The sequence below is a fragment of the Ascoidea rubescens genome (genome assembly GCF_001661345.1).
Source record: "Ascoidea rubescens DSM 1968 unplaced genomic scaffold ASCRUscaffold_1, whole genome shotgun sequence".
NCBI lineage: Eukaryota > Fungi > Ascomycota > Saccharomycetes > Ascoideales > Ascoideaceae > Ascoidea > Ascoidea rubescens.
Window position 1 is genome coordinate 1695937 of NW_017962913.1, and position 21604 is coordinate 1717540.

Below are 21604 nucleotides of genomic sequence, written 5' to 3' on the forward strand. Positions count from 1 at the left end.
TGCTCTGTGGAGAAGAGCTAAAGTGCGTCGCTTTTGTGATGGAGATAAGTGCGTGTGGTATTGCGTGTTATACTGAACTACAGCGCGTATCATAGTGCGTGATATAGTACGTGACAATGTGCGTGTGCCGCAAAAGTGCGTCGGGATCTGGAAAAAAGAAGTGGCGACTGACTTTTTTTGATATAAAACGAAAAAAACTTCTCTTCTTGTCGTTTCCACAAAGTTTATTTATTTGCTTTTCTGTCTATCTGATTACATTTTTCTATCAGCATTGCCCTTTCGACAACACAATCAGTTATTATTACGGCTCAATTCGATAGTATACTCTTCAAGAGAGCCAATTGACCTAAAACGTTTGCTTCATTGATACAAAAAGCTCAGAAATTAAACAATGGCAGAGACTTTAGACAAGTCCACTACAGCTAATGCCACTGGCAACCAGCTTACGTCTTCAAATAACAGTAATGACAATTCTAAAAATGACAATATGCTGGAGTATCCTGAAATCTTGAAAAGAAAAGGGTTTGTTCCAAAGGATTTATCTCGATCAACAAAAAATCCTGGAAAAACTGGACTATCTACCACCAGAAATTTAATTCGTTCTTATGTTAACCCTAGTACTTTAGTTAACGATGTTGTTGATTTAATTCCAGGTCATGATAAATCCTCAGAAGAACCGAATTTCAGAGAAGTCTTAGGTTACTATTTTTTCCATTCAATTTTATTTATTATGTTATTCTTTTTTTCTTTTTACCGCGGTGTTCAATATGTTGGCAATAGATTGAAATTGCGTTTTCTATCCATAGCTTATAATCCTTCCAAATCTCCTCAAATAATAAGAGATGATGTCTTGAAATTACCCAAGATTCCCAAAAGAGTTTCCTCTGTTTTAAGCTTGAAACCTGATCAAGACGAAGGTGGCGGTGTTGAAGGTTTAATTAATGATTCTTCTGAAATAACCGCTTGGTGTGTTGCTGCAGGTATCCAATATTTATCAATCTACGAGTATAATGGCGTTTTAAAACAAAGAGTTCCTGAACTAAGACGTTCAATTCATAAAAAATTATCTCAATATTTTGGTGTTAACTATGTTCCAAATTTTGTCGTTAAAGTTCCTTGCTTAAATTTGACTTTTAATGGTGTTGATGATGACTTTGATGTCCAATCTCAAGGTTTTAACAACAAGCCTGTTATTGAAATTAGCTTATTATCTGTTCGTGATGGTAGATCAACTATTGTCGATTTAACCAAAACTATGGCTGATTTGGCGGTCAAAAATGAATTGGTAGTTGACGATGTCACAATCGATTTAGTTGATAAACAATTGACTAATCTAGTTGGTGTTGAACCTGATTTAATCATCTTATTTTCTCCAAACTTAGATTTACAAAGTTATCCACCATGGCACATTCGTCTTAGTGAAATCTATTGGGAACCCGATAATGATGAAGTCAACTACTCTGTGTTCTTAAGAGCTTTACAGAAGTATTCCACTTGTAAAGTTAATGTTGGAAAATGATCCAATGATTTTGCAAACAAAACATTAATCTGCTTGGTTTTCGTTTTATTTTATTACATTTTATTTTTCATTTCTTCTTGTTGCTAGATTCTTGAAATGTATCATTAAATTACATTATACTATTATATTATTATAGTTTGCATAGTTTTTTTTTTATTTTTTTTATTTTTATTTTTACCCTTACTTTTATTTTTGGTTAGGATCATCGCTTTAAATTATTTTGCATTTATTATATTGATACTTTACTTATTCACTTTGCTATTATACCAATTTTGCTATTTCATTTTATTTCTAATCTTTTTTTTCTCTTACTTGTTAATTATTTAAACACTAAAAGTTTACTTTTATATACTATCAAAAAAAAAACAAAAAAAAACGCTTCTTTTAATATACTACCAAAATCTAAAAACAATACATATACATTTAATACTTTAAATACACGCTTCAAGCAAAAAAAAATAATGGAAATTTATTAAAACATATGGATAATAAAATATAAGATAAAATAATGGGATAAAAAAACCGAAAAATTTAATCTAAAATTTAATTTCATTTTTTAAATATCTAAACCTTTCTGAATAGCAAAACTTTTAATCAATTCAGAAGTTGTATTAACCTCAAGATCTTTACAAAACCCAGTAATGCTAGCAGAAACTAATAAGTTTGTAAATCTTTGTGGTTCATTTGGTAACTTATAGATTGATTTCCAATCATTCTCTAAATCAATTTCCTTTTGACCATTTTTAACTCTATTAGCGTTTTCAATCTTGGATTTGGCTTTCCATTGTTGAATTTTTTGCAATTCTCTTGATAATTGTCTTTGATAATAATTGTAGTTATTTAAATCATAATGATAAGAATCAACTGAATCAAATAATTTATCTATAATTCCTGTAGAATATTTCGAGTTATTTAAACTTAATGAGTCAAAACTGTTCGAAACAATGTCATTATTTTTATAAATTTGATTGTAATCTTGAGTATTTAGTGATGATTCATTTTCAGATAATAATTGATGTAACATCAATGAAACTAAGTGAGAGTTATGAATCGAAACAGGTAATTCTTCAAAGATATTTTCATGAGTCAAGTTATTTTCTAATAGCAATGCAGTGCTAAACTTGTTGGTACTATTATTTGCAGCTTTATAAACATTTAAAAAGGCTTCACTTAATCTGAAGGCTCTTAACGATAAAACAGAATTAGTATTAATTTTGGATGAATCATGAATAATAAGAATTGCATTAGGGTTGCTTCTTTGTAATGATAATAAAGAATCGATAATATGGTTATTGAAAAAGTTTGAAGAAACCGAACATTGATACCAACCTATAAATTGAGCAGCAACACCAGTATTCTTTGATAATTCAAGTAATTCATTTTGAAATCTTTGGTTGGTCTTCAGTTTGAACGAAGAACCTTCGATCGACTCGTTGTATATAGAATAAGGAAATGAGTGAGAAACAGTTAAAGTTTCATCTTTATCTACACCTAGTAATGGACCAGAAACAAGTGTTGGATAGTAGTCAGTAGCATGTTTAATAATCTTTAAAGCAACACTGCTTTCTATTTGAACTACATTAGTAGTTGGTGTTGAAAACTCTTTCACTCTATAGAACTAGCTGTTAGTATAAAATGTTTGTTGTGAATCAATAAAAAAAACATTTCTGCCGACTGGAAAAGCAAATAAACATACTGTTTTGTATTGGACATCTTTCTACTTAGATTATGATTGGAATACAGCTTCTATCTGGTATCAATTAGCACTTCAACTGAACAAATTTGAGAGTTTGATTTAATTTTTTTCAAATTAAAACACCCAAACATCATATGAATCACGTGTTAAATTATATGCGCAAATATATGCTGAAAGTGCATTCACTTGCAGTCTTATCTAATTTCTTACATACTATTCTATTTTATGCTTTTTTTAAATTATCTTCAACAATCTTACAATACATTGGTTATATCCAACTGTGTAGCCGTTATTCATGGAATGCTTCATTGTCTTAAAAGTATCCCCTTTCGCTTCATTTCCAATGCCTTCTTGTATGGGGGAGCTGTGGGCATTTGCACAGGATCGAGACTAGTCGTCTGCTTTCCCTCTTCAATGGAATATGTAGCATCTGAATCATAGCTGGATAGATCACCACAAGCAATAAATGGGGCAACAACTCTTTCTTCAAAGGGCAAATTGTTTTCCAAAGACTCGCTCAATTTTGCTCTTCCTAAATTAGCATCTTTGAAAAACTCCTCTGTTGACTGATTCAATGTTAATTTGGGTTTCCAGTCTTTTTGTGGTTTGTAATTAATGCACACAATAAAGGATTCTAATGATGTACTTCTTGATGATCTTGGTTTGGCACATATTACTTTTTCAAATAAATTTCCAAGTTGTGAATATAATAAATCGATATCTCTACCTCTAAATATTTTTGCAACAAATGTTCCCCCGGGTTTCAATATACACGTCGTTAATTGTAACGCAGACAATATTAATTGAGCCTGAATATATTCATCGATATCGTGCAATCCTGTGACATCTGGAGCTCCATCACTGCAAATGAAATCTGCCAATTGCCCATTAAATATTCCCAAAATTCTTTCTAATGTCTTTGGATGGGTTATATCGGCTTGAATACATTCAACGCCAGGTATTGGTGACATTGGTTGCAAATCTACTGCAACAATCTTTGATGAAGATGAAGAATCTATACAATTCAATTTTTGAGATAGCACTTGAGACCATGAACCAGGAGCTGCACATAAATCAACCACATTTCTAACACCTTCAAATAGATTGAATTGCTCATCCAACTGGAGTAACTTAAAAGCTGATCTTGCTCTCCATCCCTCTTCTTTGGCCTTTCGGTAGTACAAATCTCTTTTATCTTTACTGCCCTTTCCCATATTTATTGATTTTTTTTATCGATCTTGATTGTATTATTTTTTTATCATGCCGAAATTTAATAACTTTTTATTTTGTAGTGAAAAATACATTTTTATCACATGCTCTACAATCACTATATGCAAGATAATAATTGGTACAATAAAATGTATATGAAATACTGAAAAGAATGAAGTGACGTTGATTGAAAAAATAATAAATAATGAATGGCTATAATCTATAAAAATGAATTGAAAGCTATATGAAAAGAGTTGAAAATGAAACAAAATTAATAAATAAAATTGAAAAAGCATATAATAAAAATATAACTAAAGAATGAAAAGGAACAAACATATTACAACAAGGAATGAATTAATCAATATTGATAAAAAAACCATATAAATAAATGTCCAGAATGATTACTTTTTTTTTGTGTGCTGATAATCTATTAATGTATTGGGTGATTTATTGAATATTTTATTAAACAAAATTAATCTAATTTTTGTAGTTTTTTCTGTTTTTGAGAATGATATAAATTGAGATAGTTTTGATTTTTTAAACCGATAAAATAAAAAAGTAAAGTTAAAAAATTAAAAAAATAAATAGATGAATCAGAGGTTGTAACAGTAATATCACCATCGCACCAATTATTTACAGGTATGCAACTTAAATATTGACACCATGAACAATTTCCGCCACCATTTTTAAAAAAATTGATGGATAAAAGTACAAACCATAAAATGATTAAAACTAAAGAAACAGTTCTCAAAACACACCAAAATATAAAATACTTGATATATCTTTTTTTTAGAAAATTTGATATTTTTGAATTTGGTTTTGAATCATCGTTGCTATCATCGTAAGATAAACTAAGAAAATTTCTTGATATGACATGGCTTCCTTGATTGGGAATTGGAGTTAACATTGTCTTTGGTGGTATATATCTATACTCTTCTTTAATGATAAAATTAGGGTCTCTTAATAATAAGATGCTGCATAACAAACCTATAATAAAGCCACCAATATGTGCAAAATTATCTAAACCAGGTAGTAAACCAAGAAATAAAATTAGAATGATTTCAAAAACCATGACGGATAAGATTATTCGATAAGTTTTCTTTGAGTAAAGAGCTTTGTTGAATAAGAATAAGTGGTGAAATAAATTAGTAGCAATTATTCCAAACAAAGCACCACTTGCACCAACAGATGAAACACCAGTTTTACTGTAATTTGCACCAAAAATATTCCCAGATATTCCCGAAGCAATATAAATGATCAAAAAAGTTAAAGAGCCGATTTTTTTTTCGACATCAGCGCCTAATAAAATTTGGAGGAGTAAGTTTGAGATTATATGAATGAAACCAGCATGTAAAAAAATTGGAGTTATAATTCTCCACCATTGGTCAGGAAGATAGCCCAACTCATCATCAATTGTATTTGGTGGTAAACCACCCATTCCACATAATTCACTTAAAGAACAAACATCTGTATCGGTAGTAGTTGAATTAGGACAGGGGAATAGTATGTCGTTTACATTTGTAATGCCTTCAATTTCTTGCATACAAGGTCTAAATCTGGAGCCCATATTAATTTGAACATAAGAAGATGGACCAAGCATTGGATTAAAAGAAGGAGAAGTTTGTATGACATTTCCGGTGTATTTTGAATAATTAACCAATTCAGCAATGAATACAGCTGTTTCGACTATAGTAAAGAAAACAGCTACGTAGGGAAAAGTTTTCCATCTTGAATTTTTTTTATCAACTACTTGTTGATCGCTGATTATATGGCTATTATAGGTGTTGTTGTTATCGTTATTGTTATCATTATTGTTATTGTTGTAGATATTATTGTTGTTATTATCCAAGAAAAATCGATTTTCTTGAATATTATTGTTATTATTGAAATTGTTTCGATTATCAGATGGAATAGCAGAAGTGGGATTAAAAGTTATAGGATTGGTTTCATTTGAGTTCATTTTGCTGTGGTTGGGATCTTGAAAAGGATTTGACATAGTTGTTCTAGATCTTGATAAATTTGGATCGGATACAAACGGATCAGATGTTGGGTACGGAGGATTGTTGGTACTATTGGAACCATTGTTATAGGAGGATTGATTATAATTGGAGTAATTTGGATTATCACCAGAATAGTTTTTTAATAATCTGGATTGGCTCATGCTAGGATTAGTATCAGAACTACTATAACTATTAAAATTATTGAAGTAGTTGGTTGCTCCAATATCACTGTTATTTGAAATATTTGAAATATTTGAAATATTTGGATTATTTGGATTATTTGGATTTGGGTTAAAATTATTTGTATTTATAGTTGAATTAAAAGATGGATCAGTGAGAGACACATTGGTGGAATTACTATTATTTAAGTTATGTCTGGGGTTGTTCAAATGAGAATATTGAGAATTGAAATCTATAAAAGATTTGGCATTGGGGCTATATAAAGGACTATTATTATTGACAAAAGAATCAGGAAATGGAGAAGGACCTAAATTAGGAGGAGGTTGAATATTGGTATCTTGTGGTTGGCCGGTGCTATTTAGTTGATTCATGTTTGCAGTGGGAGTTGGAGGCAACTCTTTATCTCTTTCATTCGAAAGAGGATTGTAAGGATAGTAGTGGTTCTGGTTCATTTGAATATGGAGTTGTAAGTTGGAGGTATCTTGAGAACTTATGAGTTGTCAATACAAAAAGCTAAAGTAGTGCAGCGAAGTGAAAAACGACCAGAATAGATAAAAAGAAGCAGAGTGAAGGTAAAGCAAGACCCAAAGAGAAGTGTGGTAGCAAATCTCTCGCTGGAGAAGATGTGTTTGGTGAAGAAGAATAACGACAAGAAGCACAGACCTCTTCACAGTAAGAAGCCAATGCTAGAGTGGTATTATACTGCTATTGTATTACAATAGCAGTATAATACCACAGCCCTGGCGTGCTGAGCTGCTTTTTTTCTGCACAGGAATGCGCTATGACTTGACATAGCTTCCTCTCACAAACTCTACAATCCTCGTTTTTGCCCTGTCTGTACGGGATGTGATACGAGAGCAGTTTTGCACGTGCCTTTATTTTGCAAAACTGTTTGTGGAAACGGGTGTCTCAGCCTGAGTAGGACCTGTGCTATTTTTGGGACGAAAGGCTGGGCACAGGAGTGCGATGAAAGGATGAGACCGTTTTGGTGAAAGGTTCTGGAGAGAAGATCAGTTTATCGGTGTACATTTGTTCTTTTAGTTTATTTCAAGTTATATCAGTATCTCATCGAGCAGTGAAGTGGTGGTGGTCTTCCCAAAGTACCAAAAATACGTGAATTTCAATTCATATGGTGGTTATTCTGTATTGTCATGTTCTGCTGCTTTAATTGAATGTTCAGCAGTCACTGTACGAATATCTTGATTGGTGATTCCCAGCTTCTCTGTACAGATGTTTGAATGATTTTGGCTGATTTTAACAGGTTGTACCAGGGTTTTTAACAAGCTTTACAAGCTAAATATGATTGTGTATGGCTGATTTGGAGAATATATTAAAGTGACTATATCAATCTGGGTTTATAATTGAACAAAAATGAAATAGAGTTTGAATTTGCTACTTTGTTGAATTTCTTTTGCTAGCGACAAGTCTTTCGATTTTACTGCTTTAAAATTTTATGTTTTGCAGCTCTATAAGATTAGTAGGGATAAAAATTAATATTTAAAACGATTCTTCTCCTTGAAAAAAAAAAGGAAAAAAAATCAAAATCTAGCAACCAAATAATCTATTAATTTACTACAACCGACTATAATTAATTAGAATCATTCTCATTTACATCAAGTTTAAAAGCCTTTATTTAATCAAAAATGAACATTAAAAGACCATCTCAACCTCCTCCTCCTTCAATCCCTGATGGATGGTTAGCCGTATGGGACGAAGAATATCAATGTATGCCCATCTTTTTTTTTCCAAATCGAAAACTGTTCGATCTAACATTTTGTCCTCTTTCATAATCTAGGTTACTTTTATGTCAATAAATATACAAATGAATCAACTTGGGAGTTACCAACACGAGTCCCTCCACAACATCCTCCTCAAACACAAACAAGATCACAATCCCAAGAACAATACTACCCAGCCAATACTCAACAAGTGCAACAAATACCACAACAAGTACAGCAAGTACCCCAACAAGTGCAACAACAACCTCAAGTCCAAACTACCCCTGTTCAAACTGGTCCAAGTAAGGGTTCAATGGTGGCTGCTGGTGCTGGTCTCTTTGCTCTTGGTTCGCTCAGTGGAAGACGTCGTCGTCCAGTTGCTGTTGTTCCAGTCGGTGTCAGACCTGGCCGAAGAAGATTCTAAGGCATCTAACATTATCTTTTTTTTTCAATTTTTTCTATCTTATCACTATCTTTTCAACACTTCGTACTTATATATTGAGATCTATCAATTAATACATTCCTTCCTTTTCAGTTTATTATCTCCTCATGTATAAATCCTGTCAAAAAACAAAACAATAGAAAGGAAATGGCTGCTGATTATCGGTGCATATACCCACATGAAACTAAATTCATTTGCATTTGCTTATATAAGCAGACCAATTCATCTAAACTGCAAAATCACTTTGAGTATCTATGGCTAAAAGATGTTCACAATTATTCTGTTTTATTGCACCTTGATCTAATATTATTGCAGCTTACATTTAATTTATCAAAATGTCTACCTATGAAGGTTAGTTTTGCTATTTTGTGTATTTTCCTTTCTTTTTTGATTACATACTAACTTGTTTATTTCTTTGAATCTATATATTGCCAAAGACGATCATAATATAACAAATAGAAGGAATAACACTAGATCAATTGACCATCCAACGAGAAGAGAATATCGGCTTCGTCATCAAAACCAATTGTTTTCATCTCAAGATAATGAGGAGTTGAATTTTCGTGATTCTATTAATAATAATTCAAATGATATACTAAATTTAATTAATGTTTTATCAAACATGGCGGACAATTCAAACAATACTTTGCCAACCGCAAATTATTTAATTGATCAATTGCACGATATTCTAAATGATGACACTCACAATTTTAACAATAAGGGAGTTTCACAAGAATTTATTGATTCATTGGAAAGAATCTCTAAAAAAAAACTAAAGACTAATGATTCCTGTTCAATTTGTAGAAACGATTTTTTAAATGACCCATACCCGTTGATTGTTAAATTAAATAACTGTGATCATATTTTTGATTTAGAATGCATTGGACCCTGGCTCAAAATAAATCCAACTTGTCCGATGTGTCGTAAAAACGTCAATGAAAAGAGAACAATCGAATTGCCTACCAAAAGTAGAAATTCAAACAATAACGATGGCGGAGATGGTGAAGACAAGGAAGACGAGGAAGACGAGGAAGACGATGGCATGAATATGTATGGTTAAAAACTGATTAATAACTCTTACTAATGACCAAAAGAATGCTCTACACATGATCATTTATTTTGTATTATTGTAAATATTAATCGCATCATAACAGGACAATAAAATACATATTTAACCTCTCCTCGCATTGCAAGTACCATTAAATGGCTCATTCAGCAACAAATAAAAACCGCTATATATGGCTTTCCAAACCCTCGTCTCGAGTGGAATGACACGGAAGGTAAACGGAACTTCACAGACCTTAAATATGTAATTTAAGCATTATGCAGCAATTTTTTCTTAGCAAGACCCAGACCCTTATTAACTGAAAGCTAAAACCGTTTCATGGGATCCGATCCCTGAGTCCAGGAGACTTTGAGGAGTTTTCCAGCAGGCTTTGGAATCCTTAAGGAGGCTTCACGAAGCTCTTGCTGGCCACAACTTCGGAATTCTACACTAATCGCCAGTATCCCAAAAAATAAAATGAGAAAATAAAAAAATGAGAAAATGAGAAAAAAAATCATTTCTAGATGCATACATAACTTAGAAAAAATAAAATAAAATAAAATAAAATAAAATAAAATAAAATAAAGTGAAATAAAGTGAAATGAAGTAAAGTTGCCAGTATGAGAAGTAGAATAGATAGAGTAGATATATTAAAAAAAATAATATTAATACAAGCCTAATTTAAAAAGATAAATCAAATAAGTTTTTACCAATAAAAACGTTAAACAAATATAAACATTGAAATCCAGAATAAAAATAACGTTAAAAAAACTCATGCCATCCGTAGACTAGGACTCAGACTAGCAGAGGTAGCTGGACTTGCAGAGCTTGCAGAAGGAGAAGCAGAGGAAGAACGTTTGTTTCTATTGACATCCTTTGGTTTAGAAACCTTTAAAGTTTTCTTCTTTCTTGATTTGTTTTTTGGATTCAAATGAGTTCTGTAATGTTGCATGCAATTATCTTGTCTAGCAAATCTAGAGTCGCATCCAGGATATGGACAAACATGTTTTCTTTCGCCTGTATGAATCCTCGAGTGTCTTGCCAAATGGCCAGAAGTTGTAAAACTTTTTTCGCAAATTTTGCATTTGTATTTTCTTATCAATTGAGAGCTAGTAGTTGAAGCATCAGAAACATTCGAAGAGGAAGCGAGTCCTGTAGAAGTTGCATTTGAAGTCGAGGTACCTCTAGAAATGGAATCATCGAAAGTGCTTGAAGGAATGATTGAAAGAGTGTTTATTTTACCATCAATCATAGTGCAATTTTTGTTGTTATTATTGTTGATAGCATTGGTATTAGTATTGGTACTATGTTCGTTATTATTGTTATTATTGTTATTGTTATTATTGTTATTGTTATTATTGTTATTGTTATTATTGTTATTGTTATTATTATTGTTATTATGATAGTTACAGAAACTAGTCAAGTCATTGAAATTATTACAACTGTGATGACAATGATTTATAGTATTAATCTCGCAACAGCAATTGTTTAGAACATCAGAAACATTAGGCAATCGATAATTTGGATGCTGACCAAACAGAGAATCAAAATGGCCTGGGGTAGAGACAAGGCCACTTTCTGAAGAAGTTGGCTGGTCAATGGGTGGGAAAATGTTGATCGGTATCAAAGCAGGTAACTTATGGCGTCTATCATTTAAAATATTGTTAATTGGTGGTTGAGGGCTTGAAAACTGGTTGGTTCGAAGTATTGAACTGACTGGTGGTAGTGAGCCACCACTATAACTTTGAGCTGAATTTAAGCCACTGCCTGAAACCAACAAATTGCTATTAGAATTGATATTCGAGATAGAATTAAGGGGTGTTAGCGAATATTTCAACAACGAATTATTGACATTGATATTAGAGGTATAATCTGGGAATTTTCTTCCAGTAGAATCATTATTATCGTTTTCATTATTATTTATAACATCTGAGGTTTCAGTGAAATTGCAGCTCATGTTTGAGTAGGAAGATAGTGAGGAAATAGAAGTAGAGGGAGAAGGTGAAACACTTTGAGAAGTGAGAGGATGAGTATAATGATAGTAGGCTGGAGTGTTTGTGGTTGTACCGGAGAAGAAAAACAGGCTATTTTTGCTGTATTCGGGGAAGATACTATTACTACTACTATTATTGCTATAAGGGTTTTGTGATAATTTAGGAGAACTGTAAGAATCAAATTTTAGAGCATTATTGAACATTGTTACTTCGATTTAAAGAGAATTTAGCACAAGCAGAAGATAAAAAATATATAGTGATTATAAAACAAATACAGCCTGAGTTAGTGTATTTTATATAAGATGAAACGACCAATGGCCAAAAAATAGTAGGAAACCAATAGCTTATATAGCAAGGTATGAGAATTATAGTTGATGCTGTGTGGTTTAGCCTATTTCTTTGCCAAGATATAAGGAAAAACAAGAGCAGGGGAAGGAATCTAGATAAAGAAAAAAAGGGAAAACCAAGCTTGCTTTATATTTATATCATTTTGTGTAAAACATTTTTTGTATTTTTTGCATCTTTTGCAATTTCTACGGTCAGTAGAGTTAGCCACTTTCCTCTTACTCAGGCCTTGGAAGTGAAACATCTCGCATCTTTAGGGGAGTGCCTGTAAAAGGGGCACCCGTGGAGGTGATCGAGATATCCGTGCTGTCCGAAATGAGCAGCGTGCTGTTTAGCAAGTCAAATGCAGAGCTGCGCGCATCGCTGTATGATGGCATAACCATCCAAGACCATTTATTGGCTCCTGTACAGAAAAGCTTGTATTGACCAAGAAACTATGAAAGGGCCCAAAACCCAAATCAATGGAAACAATACATATGTGCCAAGTTTTTTTACTATACCCTTACATTGCCCCTTGGATTTTCCGAATCCCATGTAGCTTAGGGCTTTCTGCTACAGACCCTTCCAAGCAATTTTTTCTTGTTTAGTCTTATTCTACTACCCGCTGACGCTGAACATGCTGCTGGAACTAATTCTTGATAAGCTGTGGTTGCACAACCATAAAGCTTTTTGCCTGAGCTATAATGGCTATTCTGAAAAACAACTCAACGACCGGTTAATACGTGGTGCGCCATACAAATTAGTTCTTCACCACATTTTGCAAGGTATGGCTTTTGTGCACTCGTTCCATATATTTCTCAACTCTATGATGCTACAGTCTTCAATACCAAGAAATATAACAGTTTGTTTTTTGGGTTTTAAGCCAGCCCGGTATTGGTTTGGAGATATAAATAGTTGTGCTACTTTGGTATGTCGGAAGGCCTAGGATCTCTTGTATGCTCACGCTACTGATAAATTATGGCTGTATCACATGGATTACACAACTATTACCCCGGTTTCCTGCATAGGTTCTAAGAACTTCTGTTTTGCTTGCAAATTCTGTCATCGGATAATTAATTCACAGTGGATTAATGCTGCTTTTTGTGCTATTGGCCTTCTTAATCTTTCCAGTTTATCCTTTTTTTGAATGAGATTGACGCTTAGTTAATAATCACAAAAGTAATGTTAGTGATGTTAGTGGTGATGATGGAGTGCCAATGTTGATAAGGATATTATATGGTCCTGTTTGCTGGTGGAGTGATTACATCAGGGGTAAACTCTTGGCCAAAAATTCTGTGACATAATCAATCTAAAGACGTTTTTCAAATCCATTTCACATTTGCTCAAAAATACTTTTAAAATACTTTTTTGCTCTCTTCAGAAGTAGCGCTCTTCATCTTTCTGTCGATATTTCTCAAAGAGTTGAAACATTATTTTTCTTTTGCCAATAGGAATAATCAAAGCTGCGACAATTATAGATTTAAAGCTGGAATATTAAGTAGCTAATTAAAGCAATAAAAACAGTAACAAATTTTTACTGGAATAAACAAATAGGTAAACAAATAGGTAAACAAATAGGTAAATACCTATTTTAATGCTAGATTATTCATTCATTCTCATAGAAGTTTATGTATTAAATACATCCAAACACCAAACATCAAGTATAATGCGAGCGCAAATTTCAGAGCTACTTAGAATTGTTGAGCTATTTGATGCCTACTTTCAAGTAAATAAAAATAATATATTTAGAAATCTTAAACCCACGTTTTATTCATATACATTTGTATATTCATTTATATTACAGTCTTAGTGGTAAATATTCTTGATTGGGAACTTCCTCTCTTCTTTATAAATCTCGTGTTTCTGCCCATTTCATTGCACTTCATCTACTGGCTAATATAAATTTATACATCCAAAAGATCTAAAACAGCTATTATATCTTTAACCATTGGGTGAAATCATAAATATAAATTCCTTTTTTCCCTTGAAAATTATTTCAAGCGAATTCTTAATGTTTTCTTTTCTTTTCTTTTCTTTTCTCTTTCTCATCATACCGTTTTGATGGAAGCAGCGGGTTTTGAATTTGAAAACTGCTCTGCTGTTAAGAATGTTCTGCGTTTAAGAATTCCTGATCTTGGTAAGCTTATTTTTCTAAACTATAATTTGACTCGCATTTGCTAAACTCTACAACCAAGTATCGAATTGCCTTTGTGCAATCCTTTACCCGACTTTCTGTGCTATTTTCAAGGTTACGTGAGTGTGCTATTTTGCAGAATTCAGTATCATCGCTAAATAAATAACAATTATATCAACCTGTATATAATTTTTGAGGATTTCGTTGTCCGGGAGATCACTTAAATGAATCAAAAATAGTTCAGGGATCATACTCTCCTGGATACAAAACAACCCTTTTATTATTTTGTTACACAATTTTTACCTACAAAATACTAAAATCAATTACTGTAATCTTAATTTGATAAATCTTTGATCTTTGTTCAATTTATAAGAAAGGTTTTCCCAATTGCTTTCAAAAATTTCTTAAAATTCAAATCTACTAATAGCACTCAAATTGCTAACCAACAGACCTATTTTAACCAAAGTCAATGTGTTTCCAAACAATTCCGTCTGAATTCTAAAGATAAGAATATGTTCGCTCTTCATCTCCAGCAGCTCAAGACTTTTTTCAATATTATACAAGCATCCAATACAGACACTCTAAAATCTCTCAAATAGCCTTGAGCTAAAACCCTCACTTGCTCATTCGCTGTTTTCTCCAATGCCCTGCGTTGCCGGATTACTTGGCATTTCTTGTTGCCTAGTAACTCAAGCTTGTAGAATTATTGATTTTCCGATTAAATAAAACCTAATTTTCTATCCAGGAAATATGGTTTTTCTTTTGGTTGATTATGGAACAAGGGCAAATAATTCGATTATAATTGGATTACAATTAGAAGATTTAGCATAGCCAACTTCAATCCACATTGAGAAATGGAACCTTGGATTTTTCCATTTACATTCATTGATTTCAAATGCTTTCCTTTTCTTTTTCTTATTTCCTGGCTTAAAAATCCAAGAAAAAAAGGCCAAAAGTAGGCTTTTTTTTCGCGGAGCTTTTGAGAAATCCAACCATTTTATTGAAGTGTTTAACTGTTTGTTTTGCTATATATCCTATACAACAAAAACGTAATTGAATCAGATGAAGAAATAACTTCTTCGGTTACGGAGTCATTACAACGTATCATTCGGGCCGGATTAATATGATAGTAATTTTCTAAAGAACCTTTGAACTTCAATCCTCTATTTTTAGCCCGTGCCTCGCTTTCGTTTTCTTGCGATTCTCTTACCTGCAAAGCAGAAACCCACCCATTTTGCTCATTCTCATCATCGCCATCATTATCGCTGTCATTTTCACTATCATTTGTTTCATGTTCGGTCTTGTCTTGCTTTTCTGCCTTGTCTGCCCCTAAATTTGTTTCAGGTTTTTCTCCCATTTGATTACAGTCACATTCTATCAAATCGTGCGTATTACAGCTGGTCTCCAAATCTAAGGAGAATAAGTCTTTCAAATCAATCATGTCAAACAAGTCATCCTTAGAATCACTGCTATGATCAAGAAATTTGTCACTCAAATTGATTTTCATCAATTGTCTTTGGAATATTTTTTCGTCAATACAACCAGTTGTAAGAAATCTATATATGAAAACAGGTTTTTCTTGATGATCTCTATGGATCCTAGCCATTGCTTGTAAATCGATAGATGGGTTCCAATCACTATCAAATAAAATCAATCTTGAAGCCCCAATTAAATTCAAGCCACAGCCACCGGATTTTGACGACAATAAAAAAGTAAAACAACTTTTTTGAGAGGAAGTATTAAAATCATTAACTATTTTGTCTCTCTTATTCTTAGGAGTTGAACCATCTAATCTTAAAAAATTCATATTATAGGAATTTAATAGTTTTTCTAAAACATCTAATGTTTGCGTGTAATTAGAAACCAAAACTAATTTTTCATTAGTTTCATAAAATAATTTTTTTAATAATTGTGACAAAACAATAATTTTACCACTTCTATAAACTAATTTACTTATAGATGAAATAATTTCGTCAGTAAGTTTTTCTGAGCAAAGCTGGAGAAATAATTTATCATTTACGACTAAGGAAGGTGAGTTGCAAATTTTTTTAAATAAGGTAATTAGTGCTAAGGATTTAGCTTGATTTTTATTAGGTTTGTAATTGATATCATCGAGATTAATCATATCAATGAATTTTTTTGATTTTATAATCATATTAAATAATTTAATTTGTAAACTGGTTGGTTTGATGAATAAAATAATATCGGTTCTTGGAGGCAAGAAATTAGTTAAAATTGAGTTTGTTCTTCTTAAAGTAAATAATTTTGAGATTTTAATTAGCTCATTTGAAGCATCTTCACCCAGTTTAATTTTTTTTTTATCTTTACAATTGAGATCTCTTGATCGTAAGATTGGTTTCATGTAATTTTTTTTGAAATCGATAAATGAACCAAAAATACTTGGATTGATAAAATCGACAATAGTGAAATATTCTTCAAGATCATTTTGAATTGGAGTTCCAGTCAAGATAATTTTTTTGGAGATTTTTAAAGATTTTAAGATTTGTAGAGATTTATTTGAAATATTTTTCAAGCGATGACCTTCATCGCATACTAATAAATCAAAGGAGTTATTTTCTAATAGCTGGGATTTGATGGATAATAGTTTTTCATAACCTAGGATTAGGACTTGATAGACTCTAGTTTTAGCAAACAATTTAATATCATTTTTATCCTTTGAAATATTTGTAGTATTGTTTAGAGTTAGAATTGAAATTCTGCTCATATTTAACCATTTTTTAAATTCCTTTTTCCAATTTCCGATTAAAGTGACGGGGCAAACTATTAGGATTTTTTTGATTATTGGGTTAAATTTTGAGAAGGGGGATTGTCTTAATAAAGTCCAGATTAAAGAAATTGTCATTAAGGTCTTTCCAAGACCCATTTCGTCAGCTAATAAAGCACCATTTCCTTTAAAGTCTCTAAAACCCATGACACACTCATAGAGAAACTTCACGCCATCTCTTTGGTGTGGTCTTAAAAATCTTGATAAGATTGGATCTACCACTACATCAATAATAGAATTTGGATTTGTTTTTAAATTTTGGAGAATTATTAAAGGAGGATGGTTCATAACTAAAGCATTTTTGGAATTGGGATCAAACAATGGAGTTGTATCATTTTTGGAGATGGTTAGAGCAGCATTTTTTACATTAAATACTGGTTTAAAGGCGTTATTAATGGTTGGGAGTGGTTTTGAAGAAAGTTTAGTTATTTGAGAGGAGGTCAATTCAGCAGTGAAAGTGGATTTTAAAAAAGGTTTTGTCAGTGGTTCTGCTGAAATTGGATGTACAGAATAAGAGGTTGTGGAAGATGAGTTTGATAATTGGGGATGATTTCCTGTTGAGATTAGGTTGTTTATTTGATTCAAGTCTTTAATTTCGTTATCTATTTCGACTTCAAAATTTCCAATTTTAATAACATCATCAAGTTTAAATTTATTTGAAGAAGTGGTAGCGGAATTTTGTAATTTTGAGGTATTTGAATTTTCGAGAAAGGATTTAAAAATCAACCTATTATTTTTGATTATTAAGAACCCATCGCCTTCCCAAGTTTTGTGTTTTTTCGTTGATTGTTTTCTCCAAAGGACGTTAAAACATTTTGGATTAAAAGTGTCGGCGTTTATATCAGAGAATGAAAGTTGATGTAAAGGAGTAATTTTTTTGTTAGAAACAGTGTCGTTGATAGTATTTGAGGAATTGGAAGAAGAGATTAAGCTCAGGGACCTCTTTAGGGGCAATACAGTTTTGTAATTACCAGGTCGTGGGGGTTTAAAAGGTTTGTTGGAGTTTACGTTGTGAAGGCCATTTTTATGAGAAGATAAAGGTCTGTTATACATGGTATAGGGCAGGGACCATCTGTAAAAGAAAGAAGTGTATTAAAGAGAAATAGACAGAAGAAACAAAAATTCGTGAAAAAATAAACGCTGATGAAACAAAGAAACAAAAAACCTGAAGATGATGAAAATGAAGATGAAAAAGATGAAGATGAAAAAGATAAAGATGGTGAAAATGAAGATGAACGGCTAGTTGATCGGAATGTCCCGACGGTTAAGTTCGTCTCCGAGTTTTGGAATTGATATTGCTAGGATACCATCGGTATAGTTGGTGATGATCCTGGTGTCGTCAATACGAGGCGAGTACGGCAACGGAATGTACCGCTCGAACTTTCCAGTGGCACGCTCGATCACACGAATGGAGCTGCGAAGTGTACGGTCGTACTTCGATATCTGGCCAGACACGATGAGGGCGTTTCGGTCGTAGTCAAACGATAAACGAATGTCCTTTGTGGAGGCTCCAGGAACAGAAATATAGATCATGTAGTTGGTTTCAAATTCCAAGATGTCGATAGGAGGACAGATGTCGAGCTTGTTCTTCTTCATGTGGTAGGGGTTGATCAACGTGGCCTCCTTGAGATATGCCTTTCGTGCTTTGGTTCGAAACTTGATGTCTCTATCTATTATATCATTCACTTTGTATTTGGTGAGGATTTCATCTCGAGCCTTGGTGGAGTAGGATGAGTGCTCACTTAACGAGCTGAGAGAGCTCATCTCCGAGCCATCTGAATAATCACCTTCTTCTTCCATGTTTTGCCTTTGAGCCATTGGGTTCATTGGAATTGGCTGGCCCATTGGAATTGGCTGGCCCATTAGATTTGGCTGGCCCATTGGATTCATTTGTTCTAACTGTTGTCTGTTGGGGAGTCCAAACAAACCATTCTGGTTAGGTATTGGTTGACTTGGTGCATTACCCATGGCTTCTAGTTGAAATGCTAGTTGAGGATGTAACTGTTTGAGGAGCTGGAAATTGTAAAGATCCCTTTGTTCTTGTTGTAAACGCTTTAAAAACTCTTGGTTTTGTAGTTGTTGTTGTTGCTGTTGCTGTTGTAGCGCTAACTGTATATAGTTATTCAATAGATTTTGCTGTGCACCTTGTTGAGGGTTTTGCTGAAATCCCTGGGGAACCTGGTGTTGGAACTGAGGTTGAAACTGGTTGGCAAATTGAGGCTGTTGTTGTTGCTGTTGCTGTTGAGGGTTGAATTGGAAAGGAGGTTGTTGAGGAAACGCGAAATTGACTTGTTGGGGAGCTTGTTGAAGTTGTTGAGGAACAAAATTGGGCACTTGTTGAGGAAACTGATTCATTATAAATCCAATTCTATAGTTTTGTATAGAGTTACCAGTGAATGCTTAAGCAATGGCTGACTATGGCTTCTTTGGGGATCACTGAAATTGCTGAAAAATTACCAAACAAGAAAAGAAATTAAGATGATCTCTGGTCCCAGAAGAAAACAGTGCTGCGATAATTATTATATATTCCAAACTATTTCCTAGCTCTCGTTTAACTGAATGTAAAGAAAACACTCATAAACAGGCAAAATAGGCTTTCTCCTACACTATGACCCTAATATTTTCATTTTTTTCTTCGTCTAATTCCCACTCTTACTCTTTTTTCTCCTCTGAAATTTAAAGAGATCAACACGAAAACTCGCAAACAATAAATGTTCATTCTATATTTGCTATGTGAAAGCACTGATAGTGATCAGTAATAATTCATAATTGTAAACTCGACTTTCTAATGGTTTACTGACTACAGCAAGAAATATGCCTAAAATATGCTCAAAATGCCTTTCATTGATTCATTAGGAAATAATTTCGTTAAATAAAATACTATAAACCACCAAGTCAGATGTGAAAACTCCAAGACAAATAAAATAAAATAAAACCAAAGCAGTCTTGCTAGGTAATTTTTTAAAAGAGTGTATCAATTAATAATAAAGTAATAAAGAAATAAAAGAAAGTAAAAACGAATGGAATAAAAAGAAAGAAGTAAAAAGAAATAACAAAGTAAAGTAACAATAGAAATATGCTATCTTATCACAGGTCAAGTAAAAAGTAAAGAGGTTCTATTAATTGAACTAGGATTATAATGGAAACTTGCTCTCTTTCGAGGCTTTTCATCATCTTCATTATTTTCAAACAATTCATCCATATTGCTAAAGATCCCATTTTCTGAGAAATAGCTGTCATTACAATAGTTATAATTGATGAGTTTCTTTTTCATTTGGTAACTTGGTGAAATGCTCTTCAATTTCTGGTTGGGGAATCGAATAGTCGATTGGCTAATACTATTATGAATGTTCTGTTCATTGTCCAGATCAATATACTTATGTGAACAATTGCTAATACCATTGTTATTAATTGCGAGCAAATCATTTATATTGCTCTCAGATATCTCTCTTTCCAACTGCTCATTTGTTATAGTTGATCCTACAAAGATACAATTCTTATTGTTCTTGATTGATAGTTGGTTATCATCATTATCACAAGTAATACTTTTATAATCAATAACGTCAAATTCGAGATTAGATAGAGAAATCGTTGAAAGCGAAGTTGATTTTGGATGATTAATCTTATAAGACCTATTTTCATTTGAACTTGGAAAATACAAAGATTTGGGAGACCTTTGAACAAACATTGAACTATGTTTTCTTTTGATTACTTTATCATTATTTTTATTATTATTTTCATTTTTCAGATCGGCTGATAATGACTTAATTGAAAATAAAGAATCATCAGCAGGAATGGAATTGGAATCAAATTTAGTAACAAATTGATAAGGCTTTATCACTGACTCTGAGTTGATTAAAACTGGACTGCTTATATCGTGCACTCTGTTTTTATTATCATTATTATGGTTATTATCATTGTGAGACTTTATTCTAATTAACAATCTCTTATTATTTGATTTCTTTTCTTCTTGAGATGATTTCAAAAAGAACAATCCCTTTTTGCTCCATTGAAGAAATTTTCTAGAGATTTCATTCTGAAGTTGAGTGTTTTTGAATGAATTTGTAGTTGAATTGGAAGTTTGACTAGAATTGATTTTTGTGAGAGAAATTGAGAATGATTTTGGCCTTGATCTTGATTTAGATTTAGATTTAGATTTGGATTTTGACTTGTCATTATTTTCAAGAGCATTTTTCTTTTCTGCGATTAATACATATTCTTTTGTGTCTTTATTTGCCTTATCATTAGACATTTTATATATATATATATATGTGTGTGTAATTAAGAATTAAGAAATATTGTATATTGTGTATTATATATGAAATTGACAGTATATTTAATACCTTAGTATTAAAGTAAAAATATTATAAATGAATAGATAGTTGTTTTTTTTTTAAAAAAAAAGGGCAAAATAACTGTTTTATCTATTTTATTGAATCTGGTTTTTTGAACAAACTGGAAATGAGGTTATTGAAATAACTATTTATATTAGATCTAGATGATTATCTGGTTAAGATCTGTCTAAAAACAAAAAATAAAGAATAAAAGAATCGACAGG

The 21604-nt window shown here is 32.3% G+C and overlaps 11 protein-coding genes across 11 annotated transcripts; 4 read left to right on the forward strand and 7 right to left on the reverse strand.

The window, feature by feature from the left end:
• Positions 1-255: 255 nt before the first annotated feature.
• On the forward strand, positions 256-1639 carry NUS1 (ditrans,polycis-polyprenyl diphosphate synthase). Its single transcript, XM_020192389.1, has one exon. It carries the CDS (start codon positions 392-394, stop codon positions 1517-1519), a length of 1128 nt encoding a protein of 375 aa, XP_020050240.1. The 5' UTR covers positions 256-391; the 3' UTR covers positions 1520-1639.
• Positions 1640-1956: 317 nt separating this feature from the next.
• Positions 1957-3265, reverse strand: ASCRUDRAFT_73670 (eukaryotic translation initiation factor). Its single transcript, XM_020192391.1, has 2 exons — positions 3216-3265; positions 1957-3129 (listed from the first exon to the last, which is right to left on the reverse strand). Exons 1-2 carry the CDS (start codon positions 3230-3232, stop codon positions 2076-2078), a joined length of 1071 nt encoding a protein of 356 aa, XP_020050241.1. The 5' UTR covers positions 3233-3265; the 3' UTR covers positions 1957-2075.
• Positions 3266-3355: 90 nt separating this feature from the next.
• TRM7 (tRNA methyltransferase TRM7) lies at positions 3356-4445 on the reverse strand. Its single transcript, XM_020192392.1, has one exon. The coding sequence runs from the start codon at positions 4427-4429 to the stop codon at positions 3521-3523; it is 909 nt and encodes a 302-aa protein (XP_020050242.1). The 5' UTR covers positions 4430-4445; the 3' UTR covers positions 3356-3520.
• A 451-nt stretch (positions 4446-4896) lies between these two features.
• ASCRUDRAFT_78908 (rhomboid family protein) lies at positions 4897-7056 on the reverse strand (the record flags this gene model as incomplete). The annotated part of the gene is made up of 1 exon (XM_020194308.1): positions 4897-7056. The coding sequence occupies one exon, from the start codon at positions 7054-7056 to the stop codon at positions 4897-4899; it is 2160 nt and encodes a 719-aa protein (XP_020050243.1).
• Positions 7057-8247: 1191 nt separating this feature from the next.
• Positions 8248-8746, forward strand: ASCRUDRAFT_67990 (WW domain-containing protein; the record flags this gene model as incomplete). The annotated part of the gene is made up of 2 exons (XM_020191459.1): positions 8248-8329; positions 8400-8746. 2 exons carry the CDS (start codon positions 8248-8250, stop codon positions 8744-8746), a joined length of 429 nt encoding a protein of 142 aa, XP_020050244.1.
• Positions 8747-9057: 311 nt separating this feature from the next.
• On the forward strand, positions 9058-10268 carry ASCRUDRAFT_41685 (uncharacterized protein). The gene is made up of 2 exons (XM_020191027.1): positions 9058-9115; positions 9202-10268. Exons 1-2 carry the CDS (start codon positions 9100-9102, stop codon positions 9822-9824), a joined length of 639 nt encoding a protein of 212 aa, XP_020050245.1. The 5' UTR covers positions 9058-9099; the 3' UTR covers positions 9825-10268.
• Positions 10269-10698: 430 nt separating this feature from the next.
• ASCRUDRAFT_19013 (C2H2-type zinc finger protein) lies at positions 10699-10905 on the reverse strand (the record flags this gene model as incomplete). The annotated part of the gene is made up of 1 exon (XM_020189567.1): positions 10699-10905. A coding segment is annotated over one exon (207 nt), but the record flags the coding sequence as incomplete, so codon positions are not given.
• A 1859-nt stretch (positions 10906-12764) lies between these two features.
• On the forward strand, positions 12765-13073 carry ASCRUDRAFT_78911 (uncharacterized protein; the record flags this gene model as incomplete). The annotated part of the gene is made up of 1 exon (XM_020194309.1): positions 12765-13073. One exon carries the CDS (start codon positions 12765-12767, stop codon positions 13071-13073), a length of 309 nt encoding a protein of 102 aa, XP_020050247.1.
• A 2248-nt stretch (positions 13074-15321) lies between these two features.
• Positions 15322-17862, reverse strand: RDH54 (DNA-dependent ATPase RDH54; the record flags this gene model as incomplete). Its single annotated transcript, XM_020189950.1, has 1 exon — positions 15322-17862. A coding segment is annotated over one exon (2541 nt), but the record flags the coding sequence as incomplete, so codon positions are not given.
• A 462-nt stretch (positions 17863-18324) lies between these two features.
• HSP26 (chaperone protein HSP26) lies at positions 18325-18615 on the reverse strand (the record flags this gene model as incomplete). The annotated part of the gene is made up of 1 exon (XM_020189457.1): positions 18325-18615. A coding segment is annotated over one exon (291 nt), but the record flags the coding sequence as incomplete, so codon positions are not given.
• Positions 18616-20140: 1525 nt separating this feature from the next.
• ASCRUDRAFT_67994 (uncharacterized protein) lies at positions 20141-21298 on the reverse strand (the record flags this gene model as incomplete). Its single annotated transcript, XM_020191460.1, has 1 exon — positions 20141-21298. One exon carries the CDS (start codon positions 21296-21298, stop codon positions 20141-20143), a length of 1158 nt encoding a protein of 385 aa, XP_020050250.1.
• Positions 21299-21604: the final 306 nt, after the last annotated feature.